This window comes from Macrobrachium rosenbergii, chromosome 5 (genome assembly GCF_040412425.1).
Source record: "Macrobrachium rosenbergii isolate ZJJX-2024 chromosome 5, ASM4041242v1, whole genome shotgun sequence".
Taxonomy (NCBI): Eukaryota; Metazoa; Arthropoda; class Malacostraca; order Decapoda; family Palaemonidae; genus Macrobrachium; species Macrobrachium rosenbergii.
Window position 1 is genome coordinate 61,782,264 of NC_089745.1, and position 27,380 is coordinate 61,809,643.

The 27,380-nt window shown below is 37.3% G+C and overlaps 1 protein-coding gene, 1 non-coding gene and 1 pseudogene across 2 annotated transcripts in view; all 3 read left to right on the plus strand.

The window, feature by feature from the left end:
• LOC136838851 (WD repeat-containing protein 48) overlaps positions 1 to 27,380 on the plus strand; it is a 98,484-nt gene that overhangs the window by 65,092 nt on the left and 6,012 nt on the right. Inside the window, exons 11-12 of the mRNA XM_067104499.1 lie at positions 10,143 to 10,337; positions 26,347 to 26,530. Of these exons, the coding sequence (XP_066960600.1) occupies positions 10,143 to 10,337; positions 26,347 to 26,530 (379 nt within the window). The remainder of the gene's footprint in view (positions 1 to 10,142; positions 10,338 to 26,346; positions 26,531 to 27,380) is intronic.
• LOC136839083 (U6 spliceosomal RNA) lies at positions 15,135 to 15,239 on the plus strand. The gene has a single exon (XR_010853201.1). It is a non-coding gene; the product is annotated as a U6 spliceosomal RNA (small nuclear RNA).
• On the plus strand, positions 16,741 to 16,860 carry LOC136839077 (5S ribosomal RNA; annotated as a pseudogene).

The window sequence follows — 27,380 nt, forward strand, 5'->3', positions numbered from 1 at the left end:
ATTCAAGCAACATTGAAAATTTAGTATTTTTTCCATGCTTTGAAAGTTATGAACTTGGAGAGAATTTCACAGGAGCAGCATCTGACATTGGCAGTTGATAAAGTAAACAATGCACACTATCATCTATTAAAAAATGTAGGTTATAATCCACAACTGTCTTGATGGATATCCTTATACATAACTCACAATCACAGTGACCAATTTGTTGTTTTCATCCATTTAAGACATTTTCACTCACACACACACACACACACACACACACACACACACACACACACACACACACTCACACACTCTCTCTCTCTCTCTCTCTCTCTCTCTCTCTCTCTCTCTCTCTCTCTCTCTCTCTCTCTCTCTCTCTCTCTCAATAAAAAGGATAAGAATAGTAGATTGAGTAGCATTTTTTTGTAAAAATTTTTTACTGTAACCTGTTAAGTGTCACTTATGGGAGATATCACCACTCCCATATCACATTTTCTAGTTTGCACAATGGCCATATGGTCTGTTAATTTTTATGCATTTTTATGTGTTATTTTCTTACATTATTACTGTTTTTTTTATAAATATATTAGGATATTAGCTACTGTAGAATAAGAAAGGATAAAAGAATTTATTTTGCATTTTTATATCTTGAAGATTACAGTCAAGAAACATACAAGGGAAAGATGATTCTTTTGTATGCATTCCCTGAAACATTGAGCTAGTAGAGCAATGAATGGTTTAATTTCATTTACATTTGTGTCATACCAATTTAGTGCACTTGATATTGTAGGCAAATTTTCTGTATATTCATGTTGAAACTGGGTGGAAAATCTGTTAGTTACTGTTACAGAGTGCTCCATGACTTTGGCATCGAAAAACTTGTAAAAAAAATTCCACTTGATTTCTCTTATCCTGAAATAAATTTCACACCTTTGGGTGAACAATAAGTAAAGGGACTCTTCTTCTTATCAGTTACTGTCCAGTCACTTGGCAATATGATGCTCGAATCTAAATCTGGGTTTTCTTCAGAATCTGATGAATCTTATTCAGTTTATATGTTAGAGGTTTCTGAGCTGTTACTCTGAGTCTTGTTGTCGTCATCATTGTGGGGGATAAATGGGATCAAAACAAAAAGAAATTGATTATTTACCATTGAACGCATGAAGGGTAGTGGGAGGCGAGAGCTAGATTTCGTCTGTCAGATTGTCTTTCTGATACAAAAAAAAGTTGCCATTTACCCCTAATTTAGCTCATAGTGTTGCCAAATGATCTTCCTACAATTTCTACAAGAGTAAAATGTATATCGGAGCTTGTTCAGTGTGGCATTAGCTTTGAAAGAGGGAGAATTGTTACTCTGCTGAAGGCGGTATGATATGAGATCTGGGCGACCGAGATATGCTGTTGGTGATGCTTAAGAGGTAAATAAAACATAACCACTGGATCAATTTCAACCAAACTTGACACTTATGGGTATCTGTTAACCTCTTATATGAATTTGGTAGTTACTGGAAGAAAGGATAATTATTTTTTTTTATTAGTAACATTAACTTTTATGATAATTCTTGTTTAATTTAGGTATGTACCAATAATGATAATTTATAGGAGTTTCCAGCAAGCTTGTAATAATTTTAGCAATATATGCAGGCATAATAATAATAAATAATAATATAATAATAATAATAATGATAATAGTAATAATAATAATTATTAATAATAATATAATAATAATAATTAATAATAATAATAATAATAAAAGGATGGCTGTATTATGCAAACTTATCTTATACAGGATCTTCTCTATTTTCCTAACAATTTGCTTTTCAGGCTCAGCAATGTTGTCAGCAACTGGCCAATATTCATATTGGAAAAAGGATAGTGAGTGGAATGCGGGAAATCTTTTGTTGAAGTATTCAATCAGAAATCCATGGAATCCTTCGTGGTTTGAAGTAGAAGAACCCAAATCCAGACCACGAAGGATTCCATGGATTTCTGATTGAATATTTAAATAAAAGATTTTCTGCATTCCACACACTATCCTTTTTCCAATATGAATACAGGTTGACCATCACTAATCCGGCAATCAGTAGTCCGGAACAATCAGAAATCCGGCACAAATTTCGGCTAGAGTAATTTCTAATGTTTCCGCACTAATTTTCAAATTTCCCGGGTCGCTGTGCTAACTCGCTCGCCGGCCACTTCGATTTGGTGGTGCAGTGTGCTGCATCAACAACCTGGTAGCCTAGCCTACCTTAAACTGAACTCTATTCACATATTAACAGTACTATACAAACATCAACAAAACAAATGTGCATGTTTTTCATGGATCTTTTAAAAGGTTATGCTTTACTACATTGTTTCCAATTGCGTATATTCTCATATTGCTTTTGTATTATAAATTGCGATCAATGTTTTGTTTTGGGAATCGATATCGCAGTGTTTATTTCACCGCATTTAACTAAGTTCAAAGCGCTTTTCTTGCTTCTAGTTAGCGCAAATGAATATGGATACTTTATTTATTTGGGACAAGGATATTTTTTGTTATACGAAGTGTTTTTAAGTCAGAATATAACTTAATACATCTCGTTGTGAAATTAATTTGGCTATTTTTTTTCGTCAGTATATGACGTTCGCGGGAATCACGGCTAGCCGTTGTGGGGGCATGTTTGTTTTGTGTAAAAAAAATATCAAGATTCCGTTCGCTGTTTTCTCTTGATTTCATCATAATACGAGCTTTACATATTTATCTTTTATCGACGTGAAAACAGTAGTAATTTGTATTCTTTCATGCCCAGTAGTTTTGATTAAAATTCGTTCTCTCCAGTTTTATTTACGGTCGAGTTTCATCCATGTTGCTGATGCACGATAATTTATAGTCATTAGCGGCTTGCACATTGTTTTCTCAGCTTCAGCTACAACTTGCAGCTTAAAGTTACTGTAGCATTATATTTCCCTGCCGATCTTTTCTCCAAAGCGTATAGTGTAAAAAATATATCAGTCCTATTGTACAGTACTTAACGTCATTTGTAACATAACTACAGTAATTGTTTATTACCGTACGATGGTTGAAATACAAGAAAAACAGTTGTTGTCCGATACGATTATTAGCAAAACAACAGTTCCCCGTTTGTTTGTTTATCGCTGTACGCATTTACGCAAGAGTATAACGTTATTAACAATACTTTTATCATTCTCTTTTACTTTTTTAACTAGCAGATGGAATAAAGAGATGGAGGAAAAGAAGATGGTCTATTGTAAGTTGGTCTCTTGCTGCCTGCGCCTGCGTGAAATCTAAAAATATTTCCTAAATATTTTCGTATCGGTATTAATTGCTAACCCCATCGTAAACTCGAAATATCGTAAGTCGAATTATCGTAACTCGAGCACTACCTGTATTTGATCATTTTCTTTTCTTTATTAACCAACTTGTACTGATTTATGGGATATTTTAATTCTAAAATGAAGTGCTTAGCTACTGGGTTTCGTGTATTCTAGCCTAAGAAATGGCTAATCCGGTAAAATGGCTAATCTGGCACCCTCCAGGTCCCAATGATGCCGGATTAGTGATTAGCCTTTTGCTAACCAACATCGCTGAACCTGAAAAGTGAATTATAAGGATTTTGTTAACTTTCAAGAGGCCAGCAACCAAACTGTTGGCTAAGTTGAGTTATTATTATTATTAAAATAGTTTAACCAGACCACTGAGCTGACCATCAGCTCTCATAGGGCGGCTAAAGGTACCAGTGTAATTGAAGAGACAGTAATTTAGTATTAGTATTTTGTATAGTACAGATATCAACTGCCATATGTTTGATGATGCAGTCTTTCATTTCCCTAACAAAAATCTATTCAAAATCTTCAGTGACTGGTTATGCAGTCTGCCTGTGGTTGATCATGCAATTCTGTGATCACTCTGCTGCACAATGCTGGTGCGATCATGTGATCACACATTCCATAGGGAAGAGCATTTCCTGTCCATGCTCTGCTCAGTCAGCAGTCAAATGCATTCTTATTAGCATGTCATGCCTTGCTAGCCATGAAGCGTTTGTATTCAATGTGGGATCGGCCGCAAAAAAAACCCAATAATCTTTAAAAATTCGATTTGCTGAAAAAAAAATTCTCTCAAATTTCAAGAATGTGTCCTTTAAAAGTATTTCTAGTGTAAAAGTTTTAACCCATAAAAAAAGGAAAATCCATTTTTTTTTCTAAGTAAGGATGGGCATTTTCAAGTTATTAAGAAGGACAAGGAGTAAACAAAAATGTATGTCTTGGAATTCTTGCATTCAGCTGTATAGAGTTCTGACCAAGAGAGAGAGAGGCCATCCATCATCAAAGACTGGAAAGATTTGTTCGTCACTCATTTTTGTCGGAGGAAAAAAAAGATCAAGACTTGACATGCACACATGATCCCATCTTATGGGGATTTTGGGGACTACTTTCACTGTGGATCAAGGACCAGAAGTGCATAAATTGAATTAATATTCTTATTTATAATAATTTTGCTAAAATAAAAATTAAAAATGGATGTCTTTGAGTCCTTTTTTTTGTTTCTCAAACTGTTTTTCACCCAAAATGTATCTCTCCCAAATTGGACCAATGTAAATGAAATTTCATATATAATATGAGGAAACATGGTGGATTAATTAAAAGCCGGGGATTTTTAATATTTTGAGTTTCTGATTTTTGTGGGAAAATTTCATTAAAAAAATAAAAATTCATATCTGAAAAATAATTGAAATTCAAAATCCCCGGCTTTGTATCGCTCATCCAATGTGTTTTCTGGTTTGTTAAAACCAAAAAGCAAAGGAGGGATGCACTGAAAATGGCCATTTTGGCCATAAGGCCCAAAATTATAAAGTAAATGACTGTGCATTCAGCCAAGTAGGCCACCATCATCAAAGCTGGAAAGATTTGCTTCATTGTCTGTGAAGCAGATCACATGCACACATGATCCCATCTTAGGGAATTTTGGGGGACTACTTTCACTGTGGATCAAGGACCAGAAGTGCCATTTGAAGGAGCTCGCTCATAAGTCTTTTGCTTAAGGCCCCATTATAAAGTAAATGACTGTTTCAGCCATATGATTGAAGGGATTTGCTTCAAATTTTTACCACTTATTCTACAACTAAAATTGAAAATTCTCTTGTGGGTAAATTTAGAAATTCGACCTCTCAAGTTCATTTATTTTGCAGTTGAAAAAAATCATAACGTCACTTTTCAAAATTAATATGCGAAATTAAAAGTTGCAATGAAAAGCGATTTTCCCGACAACAAAATAAAGATATATAGTTATACTTAACTCTGTAAAAGTTTCATTGAATTTGGTTCAGTCTTCTTGGAGAAATAAGCATTTAGCTTTGAAAAAAGTAAGTTTTGGGAAGACAGCAAAGTAAAAAAAATTTGGACTTTTAAGAGAATTCTGAGATGATCAAGAGATCTTGAGCAAGTTATCCCTATATCATTAGAGAGAATGGGATATTTTAGTGGTTGACAATTATTTTTTAATAAATTTTGTTGACACTTTTACTTGCCTTTTTTTACAATTTGTCGTTCACAGTGCCGTACAAGCGATGAACAAAATTGTCCAGGAACCAATCTAAATATTTCTTTGAGCATTTATCTTCAAATTTACAACAGTCCAAACAGTGCATAGCTCCATCCACCTCTTAGAGTCATGAACAAAATTGTCCAGGAACCAATCTAAATATTTCTTTGAGCATTTATCTTCAAGATATGTTTATTTACACATACAACAGTCCAAAACAGTGCATAGCTCCATCCACCTCTTAGAGTCATACAGACATTTTTACAAGTTTTTACAGTTTGTCATTCATTGTGCAATCGATGAACAAAATTGTCTTTGAACCAATCTGAACATTTTTTTTGAGCAATTTATCTTCAAGATTCGTTTATTTATACATAAAACATCCAAAACAGTGTGTAACTCCATCCACCAAATCAGACACTTTTACAGTTTTTTTTTCCAATTCATGGTTCATAGTGCCATACAAGCGATGAACAAAATTGTCAATAAACCAATATAAAAAAATATTTTTTAGCATTAATGCTTCAGGATATGTATATTTAAACATAAAGCAGTTGAAAACTCTTAGTAACTAAAATTCGATAATTAATCAAAATTCGGTGGTCAACGCGCCCCTTAACTTCGACAGTGTACAGTCATACTTCGAACTTACACAAGGTTAGGTTCCAGAACCCCTCGCGCAGGGTGAATTTTTGCGTAAGTTTGGCATGGTCTCTGAAAATGCTAATAAATGCTTATTTCTAAAGTTTAAACACTAAATATGACGCTAATCGTGCTCCCAAATTATTAAGTTAACTTTTAAATGGAATTAAAGTTACTGTAATTTCATTTAAAAGTTAGCTTAATACATTGCCCTTAAAAAAGAGAAATAAATGGTTTACATAAAAATTGAGAGTTGTAAGAGAATTTCTCTCTCTCTCTCCCCTTCCAACCGATCTATTTTTAGAATCATCTCAACCTCTTTTTAGCAACTTTTTTATTCTGCATCTCCTTCTCTTTGTTCTGAAATGCTTTTTTATGAACAAACAGTGTTTTATATTTTGACTAATACAACTCTTAGTTATTATGCCTCAATGTTTTAGAACGTATTTGCAACACTAGTGCATTTAAACTTCGTAGACGATACAGGTCAAATTACATCAATTTAAACTATCTACTGTACAGGTAAAGATATACAGAGAATTAATAAGTTGTAAAAATGTGTGAGCGCTAACTATGAGAGAGAGAGAGAGAGAGAGAGAGAGAGAGAGAGAGAGAGAGAGAGAGAGAGAGAGAGAGAGAGAGAGAGAGAGAGAACCAACATGAACGGTAAAGAATCGCCTGGTTCAAGGGTTGTCCTTACTTAAGAGAGTGAAATTATTTATCTGTTATTACGGAGACTGAGAGAATAACACGAGAGAGAGAGAGAGAGAGAGAGAGAGAGAGAGAGAGAGAGAGAGAGAGAGAGAGAGAGAGAGATTGTCCTTACTTGAAATGTCAAGTTATATTATTTATGAATTACAGTATTACAGAGAGAGAGAGAGAGTTAGCTTAATACATTACTCTTAAAAAAAGAAATAATTGGTTGACTTAAGAATATAGAGTGTGACTCTCTCCCCCATTCCACCAATCTATTTTTAGAAGTCTTCTCAACCCCGTTTTTACAAACTTTTTTTATCCTGTCACGTTCTCTCTGTTCTGAAATGCTCTATGTCTCTATGTTTTAGAACTACGCATTTACAGTTTGTAAACGGTACAGGTAAAATTAGATCAATTCAAAATTATCTACTGTACAGTTAAAGACATACAGAGAAACAGTGCTGTAATATGTAGGCTGGCTAACTTCGAACGAGAGAGAGAAAGATAACAGTTGTCCTTACTTAAGAGAGTGAATTTTTTTATGAATTATTACGGACACAGAGAGAGAGAGAGAGAGAGAGAGAGAGAGAGAGAGAGAGAGAGAGAGAGAGAATTACAAGAAAAATTTGACCACTGATTAGCAACACTCTCATTCTTGTCATGTTAAATGACATGTGTGACAGCTTTTGCCTTCCACCTTCGTACAAAAGATGAGGGAAGAATTTGTTTGTTCAAAATAATATAAATTTTGTATTATAGTTTTATTATTATTATTATTATTATTATTATTATTATTATTATTATTATTATTATTATTATTATTATTATTATTATTTAATTTTATTAATCTTATTAATATTTGAAAATTAGTATTACTTAAAAAGTTTATTTATCATACAAATAAACATACCTGTTTACATGCACCATAACTGAGAGAGAGAGAGAGAGAGAGAGAGAGAGAGAGAGAGAGAGAGAGAGAGAGAGAGAGAGAGAGAGAGGGGGCTTGAAAACTTATAAATTACATAAAAAATTAAACAAACACTTTTGCTGGGTTTCTCAGTGTACAGAAATGTTTGCGTGTCTGTGAAAAACTTGTGTATGACCATTAGTTAGGTTCCAATAAAAAATTTGTGTGTCTGTGAATTCGTGCAACTCAAATCGCGCAAGTTTGAGGTATTACTGTATTGGGGTGTTACATGGTTTATCTCATCTAGCACTTGGAGAGTTGAATCTCTCTCGTCATTCATTTCTAAGTTAATGGTGAAAACTCATAAATTGTCAGTTCCTGACGAAAAATATGAGATTTTCTCAATCCTCTCCGAGACTTTGTGGTGACTTGGACGAGATGCTTCTGTGCTTGGTACAAGCCATAAAGCACTATTTCGAAAGGAACTGCCATTGTAGACCAGACTATCAGCAAGTTTCTTATAGTACTGAAAAGCATGAGATGGTAGTGTCTAGGAACACCCTTTTTTCTGGCTACATAAAGTAGTCAGGCAAGCTTATGACTTGTCAAGAGAGGACAAGTCGTTTAGTGTATGTGAGACCTCATAGAGTCAGGGGCATGGGACTGTCCCTTGCCTTTCAGAGGATGTTTTGGTTTTTCAGGTAATGAGGATGGAGGTCTGGAAACATCAGACCACCTTCACCTCATTCTTCCTAGGGGATGTTGCCCACAGGTCCCTAGCCACTTGCTCCTTGGGACCTGTGGTAGCTGCTCAACAGGTTTTGTGTAGCTGCCAAGCTCTGCTGAGACTGAAAAGTATTTCACTTGAGTACTTGGCATAGTTTAAGTCTGGGCTGGTTGTGGTTGTAGAATGACTGGTCTCTCCTTTCTTCCTTCCTTCTCCTGTGCAGAGCTGCAGCTAAGGTGAGTGCCTCCTAGATTGGGCTGCATTACTGGTATGATACACAATTGAGCATAAAGTCTTAAAGCCCTTTTTTAATATGTATGCCCACCTGCCTGTCCCTTTAACACAGGGGAGGATGCAGAGGTAGACCTGTACTCTGAACCTTTAATTTTGTATTAGCCAGATATAGCTGCCATCTGACTTGTTTGACAATTATGGGGATAGTGCTTGGTACTGGGAACCTCTCCTCATTTGAGTGGGGCTCTAGATGCCCTCACTCTTGCTGGGTGCCTTAATTCTCTGACATCCATATGTGACACCAATTACTGTAGGAGATTAAGGAGTCATCACTCCCCTTGCTTGCTATCATGACTGGGGTAATGACATTTTTGGGTGGGTTTGCAACTTCCAGTTGACAGAAAACCATGAACCTTATGAGTGTTCTCATACATAAAAGGCAATAGGTATGTACTGTATTTCTGCAGGAACAACATAGTTTTTAAGGTAGTTTTTATTATTATAATACCAGACACCAATTTCATATTGCTCACCTCAGTCACCCCAGTCGCTGCCCTGATGCTGAAGGAAAAAGTGCTTGGTGGGGGCAGGTGAGTTAGGGGTATTCCCCCACACACTTCCCTTAATCACCATTTACCTACCTTGATACCAGGTGTCAGTGACTAGTTCCAGCTTGCACAGAGGGACATTCCTATGTCAAAAGACTGGTTTTTATACCTATGAAAAATACAAATTACTTTAAAAATTATTTTCAGGGAAGGTGGCCTACTGACCATGAGGTGGTCTGTGTAGTTGTATAAATAGGACATACCTGAAAAGTTTCTTTGCTGCCATTCCATTCTCACTAGGGAAACAAGTTTATGTTTTTACCTTAGGTAATACATTTTCAGTATTATACTTTATAGTCTTGCATATTTTTTTAACATAATGGTACTTTAGGAAACGAACTTTTATACGTTTATAAATAATCATGAAGGATATACAGAATCATAGAAAGCTTTACTTTATTTCATACAGTATCAAAACACAGTTAAAGAAAAAATGATTAAATAAGCACTAAGGTCTGGATGCTTTGTTTTTTCTACATTCAGTTCATCGTTAGTAAAGTGCAGTAGAAATAATGATGATTTTTAATCCAAAAAATATTTCGATGTTTTCTTTTAAATATGTATATTGCAATGTTTAGCTATAGTTTTTAGATTAAATTTAATATTCAAGGGGGTCAAGGATGACCTTTTTCAGCACAACCACTAGCACTTTCAGGTACCAGGGATTGCGGTCACAAATATAGCAGTATTTATTTGAATTATACAACTTGTGTTAGGCCATTATTGAATATGTGTGGTCTCTGTTTTACTTTTGTTCCTCAGAATCTTTGTTGATTATACCATTTAATTTAATTTTTTTTTCAGTGAAATTCAGGGCCGCACATTATATAGATTGCTGTGTGGTGATGCTGGTGGGGATACTGAAGGAGTTCTTTTAAACGAATCGGTTCCACCATGGGTACTTGACATTGTGGTAAAGAAGAATACTCCCAAGCCAAAAAACAAAGTTTACTTTTTTCTGCTTCCTCATGCATCATCGGGGATTAAAAGAGAAAAGAAGTAAGTTCTTGAATTTTATATGCATGCACAGTGAAATATTAGAAAGGTGTATGTATGTGTATTGCTAGGAAATACTTGAGTGGTTTGTTTGGTGTTTTTAGTAGAATTATATATTGGGTTTTATTACATTAATTAAAAACCCTATTTCTGACCTGTTCACAATTTTGTGTTTTACAATATTGCTTTATCTTATGTTTCTTTTTTCATGTAAGTCTTTTGATTTATAGAGAGAAATGATGAATACCTGTTCATTGATTTTCCCTCATATTCAAATTAATTAATGTTACATACCTTATTTAAGGATTGTCCCACAACTTGTTAAACTCAGTTTCTTTTTGGATTTTTCTTATAGTTCAGCAGAACACATTTAAATGAATCACGACAAAGTTTCCATTTAGTAATCATGATGTGTAAAAAGATAATAGTATAAGAAAGAAATATGGTGAAATATAAAAAATAAAAGAATAAAGATAAACAAATGATAAGTACATGATATACAGTAATAGCTCCAGACACGTCGTTATGACTTAAGGCATTTTTGATACCAGAGATTTTTGTAAAAAATTAAAAGTAAAAATAAAAATCAACTTACATCAGTTTATGCATCTTTACGTCGGTCAGCAACAAATGTTAGAACATGATAAAAAACAAAAAACAACTCGAGTCAGATTGCATGAAAACAAATGTTAAAATTTTAAAAATAATATTCAGTAATGAAATATATGGTATAAATAATTTAAAACCTTAAATATTTTAAAGATATTCTCTTATTAATATTAAAATAATATTCAGTAATGAAATCTATGGTATAAATAATTTAAAAGCTTAAATATTTGTAAAGTATTCTCTTATTAATATGGGTTTTTTTTTTTTTTTTTGTAAATACTTTGTTCCAGAATTCAGTCATCAGCCATAAAAATATAGAATGTGCTAAATCACATAAAAACAAATTTTAAAAATACAAAATAATATATCTTTAATAATATAATATGTACGCACTATAAAACCATTAAAAAAACATTGTCATAGTATGTAACATTCTTGTTCCAACACCATAAAAAATATAGTCCTGTATGAACACTTGTACAAACACAGACGAACCAGCAATATCCTCGCCCTGGTCAACAAATATTATCTATACCTGTCACCTCTTCTCCCTTTAACTGATAACTTAAGTGCTTTTAGCCTCTTGCATAAAGGATTTCCTGTGGTCACCCATTTGAACAAACATTCAGCTGTGAACACAAAAGCCTACAGGAAGATGTTTCTTATCTTATCACACAGCCAACCAACCCATTGAGATCTGAGGCCTGATATCTCAACACACAACATATGACAAATACAAGAGAAAATTACAAAAATTACAAAAACTCATTAATTTACAGAAAACATACATATCATAAGACATATTATAATATATATAATTTTTTTACATTTTTAAAAACTTGCATTTACAAAATTTACTGTCTTAAAAAGACAAAAAGTGTTCAACTTTTGAAGAACTTTTTGTGCATTTACAGTATTAGTGATGTTATGGGGTTGCTTATAGGGTTGTAGAGTGTCTAGGTAATTTTTTAGAGGGGTATTTGACCAAGGTTGTTTTTTGGCTTTCACATTCATACCCTTGGACAAAACTTCCTTCCAAGCAGCATTTATATTCAGGCATGCATTGTAGATATTGTAACCCTTCCAAAAGTCATGGAATGTTAATTCATCATTCATAATAATTGCATCTACAGACTGCCTAAGTGTTTCCCAGAATTAGTATCGCTTGAAGATGGCAGTGATCCACTGGTCCTTTGGTTACAAAATAGAGTTGGTGTAGGGAGGCAGGTAGGCAATAGTTGCATTTTGTTGAAAGTCAACGATGTTTTGGTGGTGGCCAGGAGCTATGTCCAAGATGAGGATCTTGAAAGATATGCCCTTTTCTTTAGAATAATTCTCCACTGCTGGTGCACAGTGGTCAAAGAACCCATTCTCAGAAATAATGGCTGTCACCCAAGCCTTGAGGTTCGACATATAATCACTGGAAGAGAGGCTATGGGGATGTTCTTCAATGCTCAAGGATTCTCTGCATAATACAACAGCAGTGTCTTTAGCTTAGAGTCACCTTCATAACTGCCTCCCAACAAAAGGTCAAACTGTCTTATGCACCCTTGAAGCTTGGCATAGCCTCCTTCTTAGCAGCTATGAATGAGTGGTCTGACATTTTCTTTCAGTAAACACCGGTTTCATCCACGTGAAATAGTTAAGAAACAATGTCTCCTCTACAAGCTTCACTAATGTGTCAGGAAATTTAGAGTCTGCTGATTCGTGGGCTGACACACTTTTGCCTTGGATCCTGCCATTGCGAAGATTGTGTTGTTGCTTGAACCACATAGACCATCCTATACTTCCCTTGAAATGTGAGCCTTTCTCATTGGAAAACTTCTTGAGATCTTCAGACAAAGACAGTGCTATTTCCTGAATCAGCAGCTCGGTTATGGGGATATGTGGACAAGTTTGCCATTCAGTCCAAAGAGAAAAAAGCTGTTCCATTTCTTGATAGATCTTTCCTCTTTTTTTGTTAATGATGATATTCTTCATCCTTGAACCATTATCCTTGAAGCGGGTTAAAATCTGTGCCGTATGGCGAATAACTGCCAGTGCTTTAGTGCAACTCAAACTAAGAGAACGAACTATGACCTTTTCACCCTTTTCATGGGGTTTTGTTATAGCCACCATATTTTCCAGTTGAATTATGCTTAGTAGCACTAGCACTTGAAACTAATTTAATGCAGATAAGACACTGCAAATAACATGCAGGCAAGTACGTATGAATTTGCTGACAAGAACTAATGCCACCATGTGACAGAACACTGGAATTTGAATGTTATGTATTGCAACAATATTTTTTATATTAATAAGCTTATATTACTGTATAGGTACATTACAAAGTACTGTTACAGTATTTTTAATGGCAGAGGACTGAATGCTGGAAATGCATACATACATACAGTGCAAGCTATAGCCAAATGTCATGTAAACAAGAGAATTTTCAAGTTTAAATTATTTTATTGTATGTGTACTGTGTTTTATTACTGGAAATTATTTAAAATTTGTTTTGTTCATGAGACTTACCTGCCAGATATATATAGCTGTATTCTCCGAAGGTCCGACAGAATTTCAAATTAAATAGCACACGCAGTGGCCGGTCAGGTGGTTAGTACCCATTCCCGCCGCTGGGAGGCGGGTATCAGGAACCATTCCCATTTTCTATTCAGATTTTCTCTGTCGCCGGACTGTCAACACCTGTTGTCAGTTCCTCCGCCTTTTGGATTTCGAAATTTGTTGTCACTTAAGTATTTTGGTTGTTTTTTGGTATTCGACTGGATCTGTGACTTGGCATACGCTCTTTGTGGACCGTTTTTGATTTTGCTTTTGACTTTTCTTATAATTAAGATGTCTTACCTCTAGCTATCGAGTATGTAGCTTGGGTGAATGTAAGGTGAGGCTATCGAAGACTTTGATAGTTCCTCACTCTTTATGTATGCTATGTAAGGGTGTTCAATGCTCTATGATAATCGGTAATGAATGTGTGGGATTGTCTGAGAGTGAGTGGAAGAAATATGAAGCCTATATGCTTAAATTGGAGCGTGATAGGCTGAGGAAATCTTCCTCCTAGAGTGCATCCTTAGTTGGACAGTCAGGGTTTTCTCCTACTAGTAACCCTGTAGTAATTTATTACTAACCCTGTAGTTTGTTGCTGCAGAAGGTAATTCCCTGGCTCGTGTGGTGGAGTCAATGCGTGCTCTTGAAACTAAAGTGAATGCAATTCAAACGCATAGTGTTAGTGCTAGTGCCCCTAGTGTTGTGGAGGGGGCGTCAGATCGGCCCTATAATGCCTCTAGGCCTGGACCTCTGTCGAACTCCCAGGACCAGGGGGGGCATGTCGAAAGCCGCATGAGGGTTACGGGGCTTCCCACCGATCTGGCGTCCTTCGGCAGGTCCTGATGACGCTACCCAGGCTGCCAGGGATCGTGCTCAGGCACGCATCCTGAAGGATTGCTTCGTCCTCCGACACGCCCTCCCCGCCACGGGTTGGAGCTCGGTTGACTCTCGCCCTCTTAAGAGAAGCTTAGAGGAGAGGACGCTTCACGTCCTCTTCCTCTAGACGTTTGTACTCTTCCCGAAAGTTGCGTGGATATTCCTCTGCAGAAGAGAATAAAGTGTTTTTGAATGATCACTCTACTCGACCCCCTGTCGCGCTAAGGCAAGGGCTAGAGCTTCTTCCCTGTGGAAGGAAGTATACGTCTCTCGCCCTTTTCCTTCTCTCAGGTTCATCCCTTCTCCCGAGAGAGTGGCTTCTCCAACGCGTAAGATTTTGTTGGGTTTGCAACAACAGCTGGATGCTCTCATGAACCTTTCAAGAGTCGAATCTGCCTGTTAAGAGGTACAGACTTTCACCTTCGTCTCCTGCTTGGGAACGATACAGAGCGTCTGTCGTCTAGAGAGAGTGTTTAGTGGCTTCATATTCGTCTTCCCGAGTTGAGGTGTTGGCCTTTTCTCTTGTCTCGCGCCAGAGCGCGTCTTGCGCTTCACGGGCGCTTCTCACGCTTCACGCGCGCCTAGCCATGACGCCGCGCGCGCCACGCTGTAACTCTCTTCTAGTACTTGCCAATAAGCCTCTCGCGTCACGCCATGACGCTCGCTAATTTCGCCCGTATAGCTTCAAGTCTTGTGTTGACGCCGCTCCAGTTGTTCATCATGTCGCACAACTACCCTCTTCAACATCTGATGTCCTTCTTAATTTAGCCAGTACTTGCTTCGGCAGTACATATACTAAAATTGAACGATACAGAGAAGATTAGCATGGCTCCTGCGCAAGGATGACACGCTAATCGTGAAGCGTTCCACATTTTTTATGTTTACTATAAATTACTTTAGTTGACGTCTTCTTCGTTCGCGGGAGTTCCCGCCACGATCGGGCGAATCGAACTACTTTCACCACTCACTCAAGACCCGCCAGCTGCGGAAGAACATCCTCTTTCGTCACAGCCTTTGTATGAAGAGAAACTTCTTTCGTCTTCTTCTTCCTCTGATTATCAGACTCTGGCTTTTTCTTAAGGATCTGTTTCCTGAGACTTTTCAACCTTCGGCTCCTCTCTCTCCACCTTCGCAGTTGTCTTTGTCTTAAGGGGAGCGTTTGACTTTTAAATCGGAAATAAAATTTTCTGGGATATTTTATATATGGCATCATACATATCCTGACTATCTTCTCAGAAAGTTTTATTTAAAAGTTCGCCACAGTTAGAAGTTATAAACAAAACAGTAACCTATCATAGTCAAATTACATTTTTCATATAATGTAATGATATTGTCAGTATATCGGTGGTAATTTCCTTTTAGCTATGAAATAATATCTAATGCGATCTATGGCAACCCTGTGGACATAGTACGCATCAACGAAAGACAGGATTGCCGCAGGGCAGTCAGTGGCAGTCAGTCAGTAGCAGCTCAGAGCTTGACTAAGTAAAACGTCGCTGGCCAACCTCAGCCGTGTTTTGACACTCGCTTCATTTAGCTTCATTTAGCGAAGTTATATTACTTTGCAGGTCTATTTTTGGCTTTTCATTATGTCATAAAACATCAAACTGTGTAACGGCAAGCAAATAAATACACAGAGAAGCAAAAAAAAAAAAAAAAATATCGTTTTTCTCAAAACTAAAGTTATCGACATTCAAACTGCATCTCCTTCATAACGCTTGCACCGATCTCAGATACAAAAAGTAAACGAAAGCTAAATGTTTGCATAACAAGGGGCTTCCATGGGAAGCAACACGAGACCCGCACCACGAGAGAGAGTTTTTTTCCCGAAGGAATGTCACTTCCAAGAGAGGTAGCAAGTGACTCCCTTCATCTCCAGACTCCCTTTGCAACCAGGCTTCATTTTGCACAAGCCTGGAAAGAGTGAGGGGCAGACGTTTGGTCCTTCCTACTGTTAGAGAGAGGTTACTTGATTCCCTTCCTGTCTCCTCTTTTGTTTTTTGTTTCCCAACTGCCTTCCTGTCAAACAGAAAATTGTTTGACCTGCTCGAACAGATGTTCGAGCGGAGAGCAGTGGAACAAATCTTGGACTCGGTGTTCCCCGGGATTTTACTACAGATTGTTTCTAGTCCCGAAACTTTCAGTAGGCTGGAGACCCGTCTTGGACGTCAACAGGTCGAACAACTTGGTCCGGAAGGAAAAGTTCAAGATGGAGACCTCGCAGTCAATACTAGGAGCCCTTCATCCCGGGATTGGATGGTATCTTTGGATCTCCAAGATACTTATCTTCACGCCCCAATTCATCCACGTTCGTGAAGTATCTCAGGTTGTCTTGGGGCTAGGACGTGCCAGTTCAGGCTCTCTGCTTTGGACTCTGCACAACGGCCATACCATGCGTTGAAAACACCGCTTTCGTCCGATCAGCGAAGTTAAGCAACGTTGGGTCTGGTCAGTACTTGGATGGTTGACCGCCTGGGAACACCAGATGCTGTTGGCGTCACATTTTGCTCCGAGGGTGTTTACACGCCTCATGAAAAACGCGTTGATGCAGTTGCATCTGTCGCACGCCAGATCTCACTCTACTTGGACGACTGGTTGCTTCGGCGCCGTCGGAAGCGAAGGTATCTGGAGGACCTTCAGTTGACTCTGCAACTCGTGAAGTCCCTGGGACTTCTGGTCTGTGGAGAAGTCGCAGCTGATCCCCTCACTGTCCATTGTGTCTGGGAATTCAGATCTATTCAGCGGCTTTTATAGCGTCTCCGTCGCAAGAACGGCAACTTCTATGTACGAAAAAGTTTGGCCTTCTTGGAAAAGGAAACATGCTAGGTGAAGGAAGGAATGAGTCTGCTGGGGACCATTTCCTCGCTGGAGAAGTTTGTTTTCTGGGAGTCTGCATCTCAGGCCTCTTCAGTTCTTTTGTTGGAGAACTGACAAAGCAAGGAAGACTTGAAAGAGGAATTGAGAATTCTTCCTTATATAAAGAAGATCTGTGGTGGTGGCTCGATCCAACGGAATTGCAGAAAGGGATCTCCCTCCAGCTTCTGAACCCCAACCTAGTGTTGTTTTTCCGACGGGTCGTCAACAGGTTGGGGGCAACACTAGAGGGAGAGGAAGTGTTAGGAACCTGAGAGAGGAACAGGTGTCCTGGCACATCGACTTCAAAGATTTGGCGGCTATCTTTTAGCTCGCCAATTCTTCGAGGTCCAAGTTTGCAATCGTAGTTCTAGCAAACTCGGACAATACTACTTGTTCCTGTTCAGCCTTGCAAGAGAGATTATTCTTTGAGCCTGTGCTCGCAACATTTCGATTCTCACAAGTTTTGTTGCAGAGGTCGAAAATGTTCGAGCAGACCTGCTCTGTTGGCGCCATCAACTCCTGCCGAAGGAATGGACCCTTCATCAGGAGGTTTGCCAAGATTTTTGGAAATTTTGGGGTCGCCATCTTGTGGATATTTTCACGACCTCAAGAACAGCGAGGCTCCTCTATAAAGCTCATCTGTACTGACCCTGGGGCAGTTGCGATAGTTGCTCTTCCTGGGATTGGACGGGATTAGATGTTTACGCCTTTTTCCCGTTCTAAATTCTGGGAGAAGTCATACGCAAGTTCAGCGGCCTCACAAGGGACGAGGATGACTCTCATCCCCACGTTTTGGCCTTCAACCACTGGTTCTCGGAGTTTCTCTTCTGGTTGGTAGACGTTCGAGGACCCTTCCTTTGAGAGCAGACCTGCTCATACAAACCCACTTCACGAGATATCTTTGAATCTCCCCGCCTGAACCTGACTGCTTTCAGACTATCGAAACTTGGTCAGAGCGAAGGGGTTTCTGGCCAGGTGGCACGGGCCATCGCTAGAGCCAGAAGTTCTTCATCTAAAGGATATATCTAGCGAAGTGAGCAACCTTCAAAGGTTGGTGTAGAAAGAAGGGCTTTTCCTCTTCCTCTATCACTGTGAGCCAGGTTGCGGATTTTCTCCTTTACTTAAGAGAAAAAACTCGTTATAGCAGTTCCGACTATCAAGTGTTATCGAGCATGCTTTCGATTGTATTCAGACACAGAGGATTAGCTTTGTCTGACAATAAGGACCTCCACGATCTTTGAGCTCTTTTCAAGACATCCAAGGTTCCTCAGCTGATTTCCCCTGCTTGGAACTTGGACGTAATGCTCAAGTTTTTGATGTTTAGTCCTTTTGAGCCTCTCCACTCTGCATCTCTTAAGGATGTTACTCGAAAACGGCATTCCTCATTGCGAAGAGAGTGAGAGAAGTTCGAGGCCATCATGTGGGCTTCAAGGAACACAATGCTGTCTATTCTTTAAGCCCTAAGTTCTTGGCTAAGAATGATAGGTCTTCTAACCCTTGGCCTAGACACTTTGAAATTAAAGGTTTAGCAGACCTTATTGGACAGGAACCTGAGGGAGTTCTATGTCCAGTTAGAGCTCTCAAGTACTACCTTAAAAGAACACAGGACACTCGTGGTCCATTGGATGTTTTATGGTGTTCTGTGAGGCAACCAGTTAAACCTATGTCGAAGAATGCACTGGCATTCTTCATTAGGGACGTCATTAAGGACGCACACTCTAGTTGTGACGACTCCAACTTCAAGTTGTTGAGAGTTAACGCTCACGAGGTGAGGGCAGTTGCTACCTCCATGGCGTTCAAGAAAAATATGGTACTCAGTGACATTTTTAGTGCCACATTTTGGCGAAGTCAATTCGGTGTTTGCCTCACACTCTTGGCAAGATGTTTAGGTAGCATACGAAAATTGCTTTTCGCTGGGACCATACATTGCTGCTTCAGCAACCTTGGGGACAAGGGGTAACTCTGATCCTATCCCCTTTTTAATTGTGTTTTTGTGGTTGTTGGGTCGACTACTGGAAGCAGTCTTCCCAATCCTTTGCAAACTAACGCTTTAGGTGTTGGTTAGGTGGTTAGTAATGCTCTTTTGTCCTCTTTGTATGGGCTATGATCTAGTCACATTGTGGTCACGCCCCGTTGACAGATCATCTAGAAGTCGCCAGCTATATAGGTCACTACCTCGCTGGGGTCTCTAGTAAAGCAGAAGCAGACTAGAGTGACAGTAACCACTCAGTCAGCTACGCTATCAGATAAGGAACCAAAATAATTTTACCAATAATTGGTTTTTCCTAATTCTTGGCTGTCTCTACCCCCTCCAAAGGTGGTATTCAGCTATATATATATCTGGCAGGTAAGTCTCATGAACAAAATGATATTTTAATGATAAAATAAAGTTTGTTCATACTTACCTGGCAGATATATATTTATATTGCCCTCCCTCCTCCCCTCAGGAGACAGTGGCGTTAGAAAATCTGAATAGAAAATGGGAATGGTTCCTGATACCGTACTCCCAGCGGGAATGGGTACTAACCACCTGACCGGCCACTGCGTGTGCATGAAATTTGAAATTCTGTCGGACCTTCGAGAATACAGCTATATATATATCTGCCAGGTAAGTATGAACAAACTTTATTTTATCATTAAAATATCATTTTTGAGTGTTTTTGCACATACTGTATGTATTGATTTATATTTTTTTATGGCTGATGACTGAATGCTGGAACTAAACATGCACAGCTGTATAGTGCAAAATGTAGCCAAACATGTAAATAAGAGGATGTTTTAAACATTTTTAAGCCTTTAAATAATTTTATACTGTAAATTACAATACTGTATATTACAGTAGTGCACCAAGATAACGGGCCTTGGTATATCATACTTCCGGATATATCGGTGCAAAATGGAAATATCAATTTTAGGGTTTACGTCTCCAGATCGAGCGCGGAACTGTTTTTGCAAATCCGGCACCAAAAGGAGTGCTGGGAGTTTGAGTGAGGGAGAAAGTGCATCACCCACTCTTAGTGGGTAGACCACTCACTACCAGCATCCCTTATGTTAAAACGTCTGACTCATGCTTGCTTTATCTCAGTCCTTTGTGTGCATCCACGCTCTTAGTGGGTAGACCACTCGCTTACCAGCATCCCTTGTGTTAAAGCATCTGACTCAGTCTTGCTTTATCTTGGCCCTTTGTGTGCAGCACATGATGTTTGTTCGCTTTTTCATGGTTTATAGTGATTTGTGCAATGGCTCCTCCCCAAGAAAAGCATTCAAGGAAGCATTTAAACATGTAGGAAAAGCTGGATGCTGTTGCAAAAGTAGAAAATGGTTGCTCTCAGAAAATTGTGGCTGAACATCATGGTATCAGTGCACAGACAGTGTCTTACATTATGAAAGCTAAAGGTAAACTGGCAGCATTTAACAATAAAGGCTATGATATTGAACATGGAAGGGACAAAGCTGGTGCTCCCCAAAAATCTATGAGAGTATCGGGCAACGACAAACTTGAAGAAATGGTACTGAAATGATACATGCAGCAACGTACAGCAGGAGTCAGCATCGGTGCTGAACAGCTCATCGAGGCTGCCAAGAAATTTAGTGTTCATGCTGGACTGAACGAATTGGTTGGGCTTTTTGCTTTAAACAGAGGCATGGCATAGGCTGAAAAGTGAAAGTGACGAGAAACATTGTCTGCTGACGAAGATGCTGCTGTGAAATTCCAAGAAAAGATTTACCAGTTGATTGAGGACAAAGGCTTGCAGCTATCTCAAATTTACAATGCCAATGAGACTGGCCTTTATTTCAGGAAGATGCCTGATCGTAGATATGTTTTGTGAGAAGAAAAGAGGGCAAAAGGCCACAAGATAAGCAAAGAAAGAATTTACATCCTTTTTTGTGCAAATGCTGACTCAAGCCTTTGTGTGTTGGCAAGGCAAATTGGCCATGGTGCTTACGAAATATCAACTTGAACGACCTGCCCATTCTGTATGATTTTTCAAAGAAGCATGGTTTAAGCATTGGTTCTTCAGTTATTTCATCCCTGAAGTCATCAAGTGCCAAGTGAATAATACCTGTAAGATTTCCCGGGACCGTGTTGGTGCCCCATTGATCCTCAATAATGCACCAACTCATCCTGACATAAAAGAATTGGTCAGCGAACATGGCCAGAACCATTGTCTCTTTTTTCCTCCGAATACAACGTCTTTGATCCAACCAGTTGATCAAGGAATAATTTTGGCAGCAAAGAGGTTCTGTACCAGCCCCTTCCTGAAGGAGATGCTCTGTGTGATGGAGGATGCCAAAGAAACAAGAACAATGGACTCTCGCTAATATGAAGACTTTCAATCTTCACTCGGCTTTCCATAATTGGGCGAAGGAATGGGATAATGTGAAAGTATCTACTCTGCAAAATGGCTGGAATAAACTGCTGGAGAACGAAGATTCTGTCATCGATTTCCAGGGGTGTGAGGATGATGTCATCCATGATCAACTTCGAGCTGCAGGTGAAGAGGAGTTACAGCTTGAGGATGTTGAAGAATGGATGGAGGAAATGACAGCTGATCCTGGTTACAAGACACACTCAGAGGAAGAGGTAGCTGAGCAGGTAATGCTTGAAGATGGTGCTGCAGAAGGCGACGAGGAGGAGAAAGAGCCACAGCGAAAGAAGGTGCCGCTGGGTGAGATGCCTCATTACCTGGACATACCAGTGGACTTTGTGGAGGACTGTACTGAGCCACACATCTCTAGTCTCTACTACCCCCTCCATCAGCTAAAAGACTCTGCTTGATCTACATCTGCAGGGCTTTGGAAGAAAGTAGATGAAGATCGACACCTTTTTTAGATCCAAGACGCCAGTGACAAATCTTGCTGCTACCCCTTCCTTCACCCCCCAGCCATCCACATCCTTCACCTCATTATTGATAGTGCCGAGGAAGAAGATTGTTGTGAGGCCCTCCCTGAAATGCTTCAGTGATTCTGAATAAATCTCTACCCTTTGCCTGCCAGTACCAAATGGGATTTTATCCTTTGCCTGCCACTTTCAAAGTGAGTACAGTACAGTTGACCTTTGGTATTTGTGGGGAATAGGGACCACAACCACCTGTGAATAGCTAAAATCCGGAATACTTGACACCCCTCTAAAAACGTTTATAACTGTCTACTGTATTTTAATCTTTCAAACACCAAAGACCCCCTTTAAAAATGCTTATAACTGCCTATTTTAATAGTTCAAACACCAAATATACCTTAAAATATTATCCTAACACTTATAAAATATTATCCTAACACTTACATATTCATTTTAACATAATTTCAATATTTAATATAATTTTAATATAATTTCATTCACTTTAATATAATTTCAATACTTATCATTTCTGTGCATCATACCTATATCGGGTGAAAAAAACCAGTTTAGGAACTCAGCTACCAACAGGGTTCGTTATAAGGAGGCCCCTCAGGTACAGTACTATAAAGGTGTCCCTCCTGAACCTATGGAGGGGAGAGAACCAGTTTTTTACTAGCCAAAGCTAAGAACCTGTTATTACTAGGTACAGTATTATTATTATTATTATTATTATTATTATTATTATTATTATTATTATTATTATTATTATTAATATTTGAAAATTACTACCTGTATTATTACAGGTATATTATTATTATTGTTATTATTATTATTATTATTATCATTATTTTATTATTATTATTATTATTATTATTATTTAATCGTTAATCTTAATATTAATAAAGTATTTGAAAATTAATAGACCATTTTTTATCATGAAAAATTTATTTAGTCATCAAAATACACTAATTAGTGAATATTTCTCAACGAAAAAATCTGTGAATTGCTGAATTTTTCGCAAATAATTTGGGAATAAGTTCCACAGAAAAATCCATGAATTGCAAGACCACAAATAGCAGGGTTTGACTGTACAGCCATTGTAAAATAGCGTAGGCCTAGGCTAATTTAGTTGATTTTTATATATTTTAGTCAAATGATTGTTGAACAACTTGGTAAAATTTGTTACTGTTTCTTTATTAATTTGCATTGCTTTCAACTCTAAAAATTATGCTAAAGCTTTAACTGTCCTGCAGTTAATATTAATAATAAGGCTTTTATCTTACTTTACGGGTACTGCTTGTTTATATACTGTATATATCTGTGAATAAGACTGGTAAATCCTAAAATTCACCCCTAAAAATTGGGGGTTGTCATCATACTACCATTCTAAAAAACAAACCTTGAATTCTGAGTGACGTTTATCAATAGGCTAGCCTTGGCTTTGGTGCGATAACCACTGACATACATGAAAAGATTCACATTATGAAATAAGCTGATATATTATTGGCATATCTTCATAATAAATAGCCTATTTGAGGAATAATTCCATATCAGTGAAATCAGCTTTTAAATATGTGAGGCCAGCTGATGAAATGTAAACATCGAGTTATGGTTGCGCTCACAGCAACCTTTATCTTTCAGTAACCTTTCAGAAATTTTAGTGGTAGTGTAATTATGGTAGTTAATAATATTTAGGATAATGTAATATTCATTTTTCATTAAAAATTCATTATTTTGGTCGTAAGTAACTGTTTAGAGAAATTCAGTCATACGAACGATAATTATGTATGATCATTAGCGTAGATAACCATATAGTTGTTTGTGATTAGTGATGAAACGTAGGGTAATAAAACCATTTTTACCTTATATATTATTGGCATATCTTCATAATAAATAGCCTATTCAAGGAATAATTCCATATCAATGAAATCAACTTATATCTATGTGAGGCCAGCTGACAAAATGTAAACATTGAGTTATGGTTGCGCTCGCTGCAACCCATATCTTTCGGTAACCCTTCATAAATTTTAATGGTAGTGTAATTATGGTAGTAATAACATTTAGGATAACATAATATTAATTTTTCATTAAAAATTCATTGTTTTGGAAGTAAATAACTGTTTAGAGTGATTCAGTCATACGAACGATAATTATGTAAGATAATTATCGTACATTACCATATTGTTTGGAGTTGTTTGTGATTGGCAATGAGACGTAAACAAAACAATGTTTCCCTTTTAGGTGACGTGTAGGAAAAACATGATATAGAATCGGCTTTGTGATTTCGTTTATTTTGAATTTCTAAGAATACAGTAAGCAAAACACTTCTGTAAGAGATTCATTTAATTTGTATTGTATAGATATTTTGTTGTTTACATTAATATTAATATTTTAAAATTAGTAAATCATTGTTATAAGTGTTTTAGGGGTGTATATACCAGAGTAACAGTTTTAGGAGGGTAATGTAAGATGACTTTGGGTGTTTTGGGATGATGGTTTGGGGTATATTTTTTGTTCGAAAATTTATTAAAATGTTTTAATATGATAATTTATAGTATATTTTTGTTTGAACTATGAAATTAGGCAGTGAACTGTTAAAATATGCAGGTATAAGCATTTTACAGTAGTTTAAGGGATACATGGTATAAATATACATGTACTATATAGTAGAAACACATTCGTGTATATACATACAATGATATATCGTAGTTTCTTTTATAGCGGTGTAGGCTTGGACGCTTTACAGGCAGTCCCCGGTTATCGGCAGGGTTCCGTTTCTGAGGGTGTGATGATAACCGAAAATCGCTGCTAACCGAAAATCGGCGATTTTGGTGCTTTTTGGCGATTTTTGGCGATTATTGGAGCCAATTTCCAGTTATTGGCGCCTCTGTTAGGTATGTATCAGCCTCAATACCCAATTATCGACGCTGATAAGCGAAAATCGGCGATTTTCGGTGCCGAAAATTGCTGATTTTCGTCGCTAGACAAGTGCCATAAAACTGGATCACTGTTAACCAAGCCCGCCGTTAACTGGGGACTGCCTGTAATCCATTATCTCAGTGAGGTACTGTGTTTTATTTATTTTAACATTTGCTTTTATGTGATTTATCACTTTTATTGATTACTATATTTTTATGGTGGCTTAACATTTGTAGCTGACCAATGTAAATGTGCATAAATGGCTGTGTCAACTTTTATTTTTCCCTTATGTCAAAACAATTTAACTGGAAGTATTTGTATATATTTAACTTATGTTTTTTATGATTTCTGCATGCTAGGCTTGTTAAATTCTTGTAAAAATCTTGTATTTTTTGTAATTTTTGGGGTCTATAATTGACTAATCCATTCTTTGTGGGAAGAACTTGTTCAGAACTCGGACAGGTTGGCATTCAGACTGCCTTCTGGAATGGATTAAGTCTCAAGTGCTGAAGTACCACTGTATATCACACATTTTGTGGAGCTGTGATTTTGTGTGCCATCAAAAGAACGTTAACAAATTTAATATGAAGTTGTAAGTTGTTCATAAAGGCTTAAAATTTTTCACAGCTAAGTTTAATAGTAAGTAGTGGAGGTAAACAAGCCTTTGATTCAAATTTTATATGAGCTGTAACTGGAAAATTATGCAAAGAGTAAAGTTTATTATATGAAAACTGCATTACCAGTTGGGCTCTATGAAAAGCCAGTATAATTCTTTGTGATAGGTTCTTTTTAAGTCTTAAAGCTACTTTGACTCAAGTTCTTTTGTTACCAGAACCATTGCTGTACTGCAGTTTAGTACTTCATCATTTAGTTGGTCAAGTAGCTACAACACTTTTCCCTTTTTTTGGGGAAATTTTTTCATCTTTCTAGTTAAATACTAGGGAACTGTATTGGTCTTTAGAATATGAGATAGGATTTGTAGTAATACAGAAGATGAAACCATACTGTCACTTTCAATGCAGTAATCTGTATTGTCATACTAGAATAGTTAAGTATTTGCTTACCTATTTCTATTTATTTGTATAGTTTCTTATGGGAAAAGCAATAAAAACAACCATAAGAAGAGAAATGAGATGATAGGCAAAGATAACAAGTAAAGACTAACATTTGAATAAACACAAATAAATATACCTGTATCAGTTTATGTTTTTGTGGTGTGCTTCTATTGGCTGCCTCTTTGAGTAGGGTGGCACAAGTATTCACAGTACAGTATACAAATAGTTAAGAGCCTAGTGTTCATGTTTACAGATTTTTTCATATAAATTTGATTTTTCTTACAGTTTTTTATTTGTTATCCTTCTTTTGCAGGGATCGACTGAGTGCTAATGATTTCATTCAGATTCGTAAAGTTCAGGAACATGTATATGAAAAAGTTCTTGGAGGTGGCAGTGATTCTGGTTCAACAACCAACAACAATGATCGAGGCAGCGATGATAAGGCAGAGACAGCTTCCATTGCTGAAGAGCGTGTTCAGCTGCTGTGTAATGATAAGGTAATCATTTCATGAAGATTTGTTTTTTCCTCTGACCAAAAGTGAAGTTTCTGTACTTTGAAAATTTAGAATCTATTTAAAGCATCAGCATCCATGTCTGTAATGTAGAAATTTTAGCAAAGTGCACCAAAGATTAAGAAATACTACCCTTGAAACAAGTGCTTTCCATTCAACTTGAGCTTGCTTATTTTTGTTTTTTATATCTTGACAATATCTAAGTGTCCTTCACTATTGAGCACCCACTTGACTGGAATTCCACTTGAGCTTCTACCAGATTTCATGCCTGCCATACTCAAATGGTATTTTTTAACTTTCTCTTATGGGTTAGAAGTAGCAGAGAGCAGCTTTATAAGTATGAAGTCATTACTCAAATTTGTATCTATGCCATTTAAGTTAGCTAGGCTCTAATTTTAACACACTCGTATATCCATTCTTACCTTATGATAAATCTGTGAATGAATCTTAGAATATTGAGAGTGAGTTGGTAAAGATGCCTCCTCACTCAAAGAATTTAAGTAGCTAATGTTGACAGATGAGACCCACAGAGTTTGACTTAATCTTGACAGACTGATGGTACTTACAACCTTGAATGTCAAGTGCATAACGAGGTAGAACTCCTTAGGGTAGCTGTACATAAGGTATAGCAGTATTATTACTTCTGTGAAAAGATTCCTTGTTTTTAAAACTAAAAGAATTTATTTTTGTTAGTTTTAGAAGGCAAGTTTCTTGTTAAATATTCAGCATAAGAGATGTCTTTCTGATGCCACACACCAGGTAAATGGCTGATTAAAAGGTCTTTGAAAAATTAGTTTATTGCTTTCTAAAATTTGAAGTAATTTATGTAGCATAA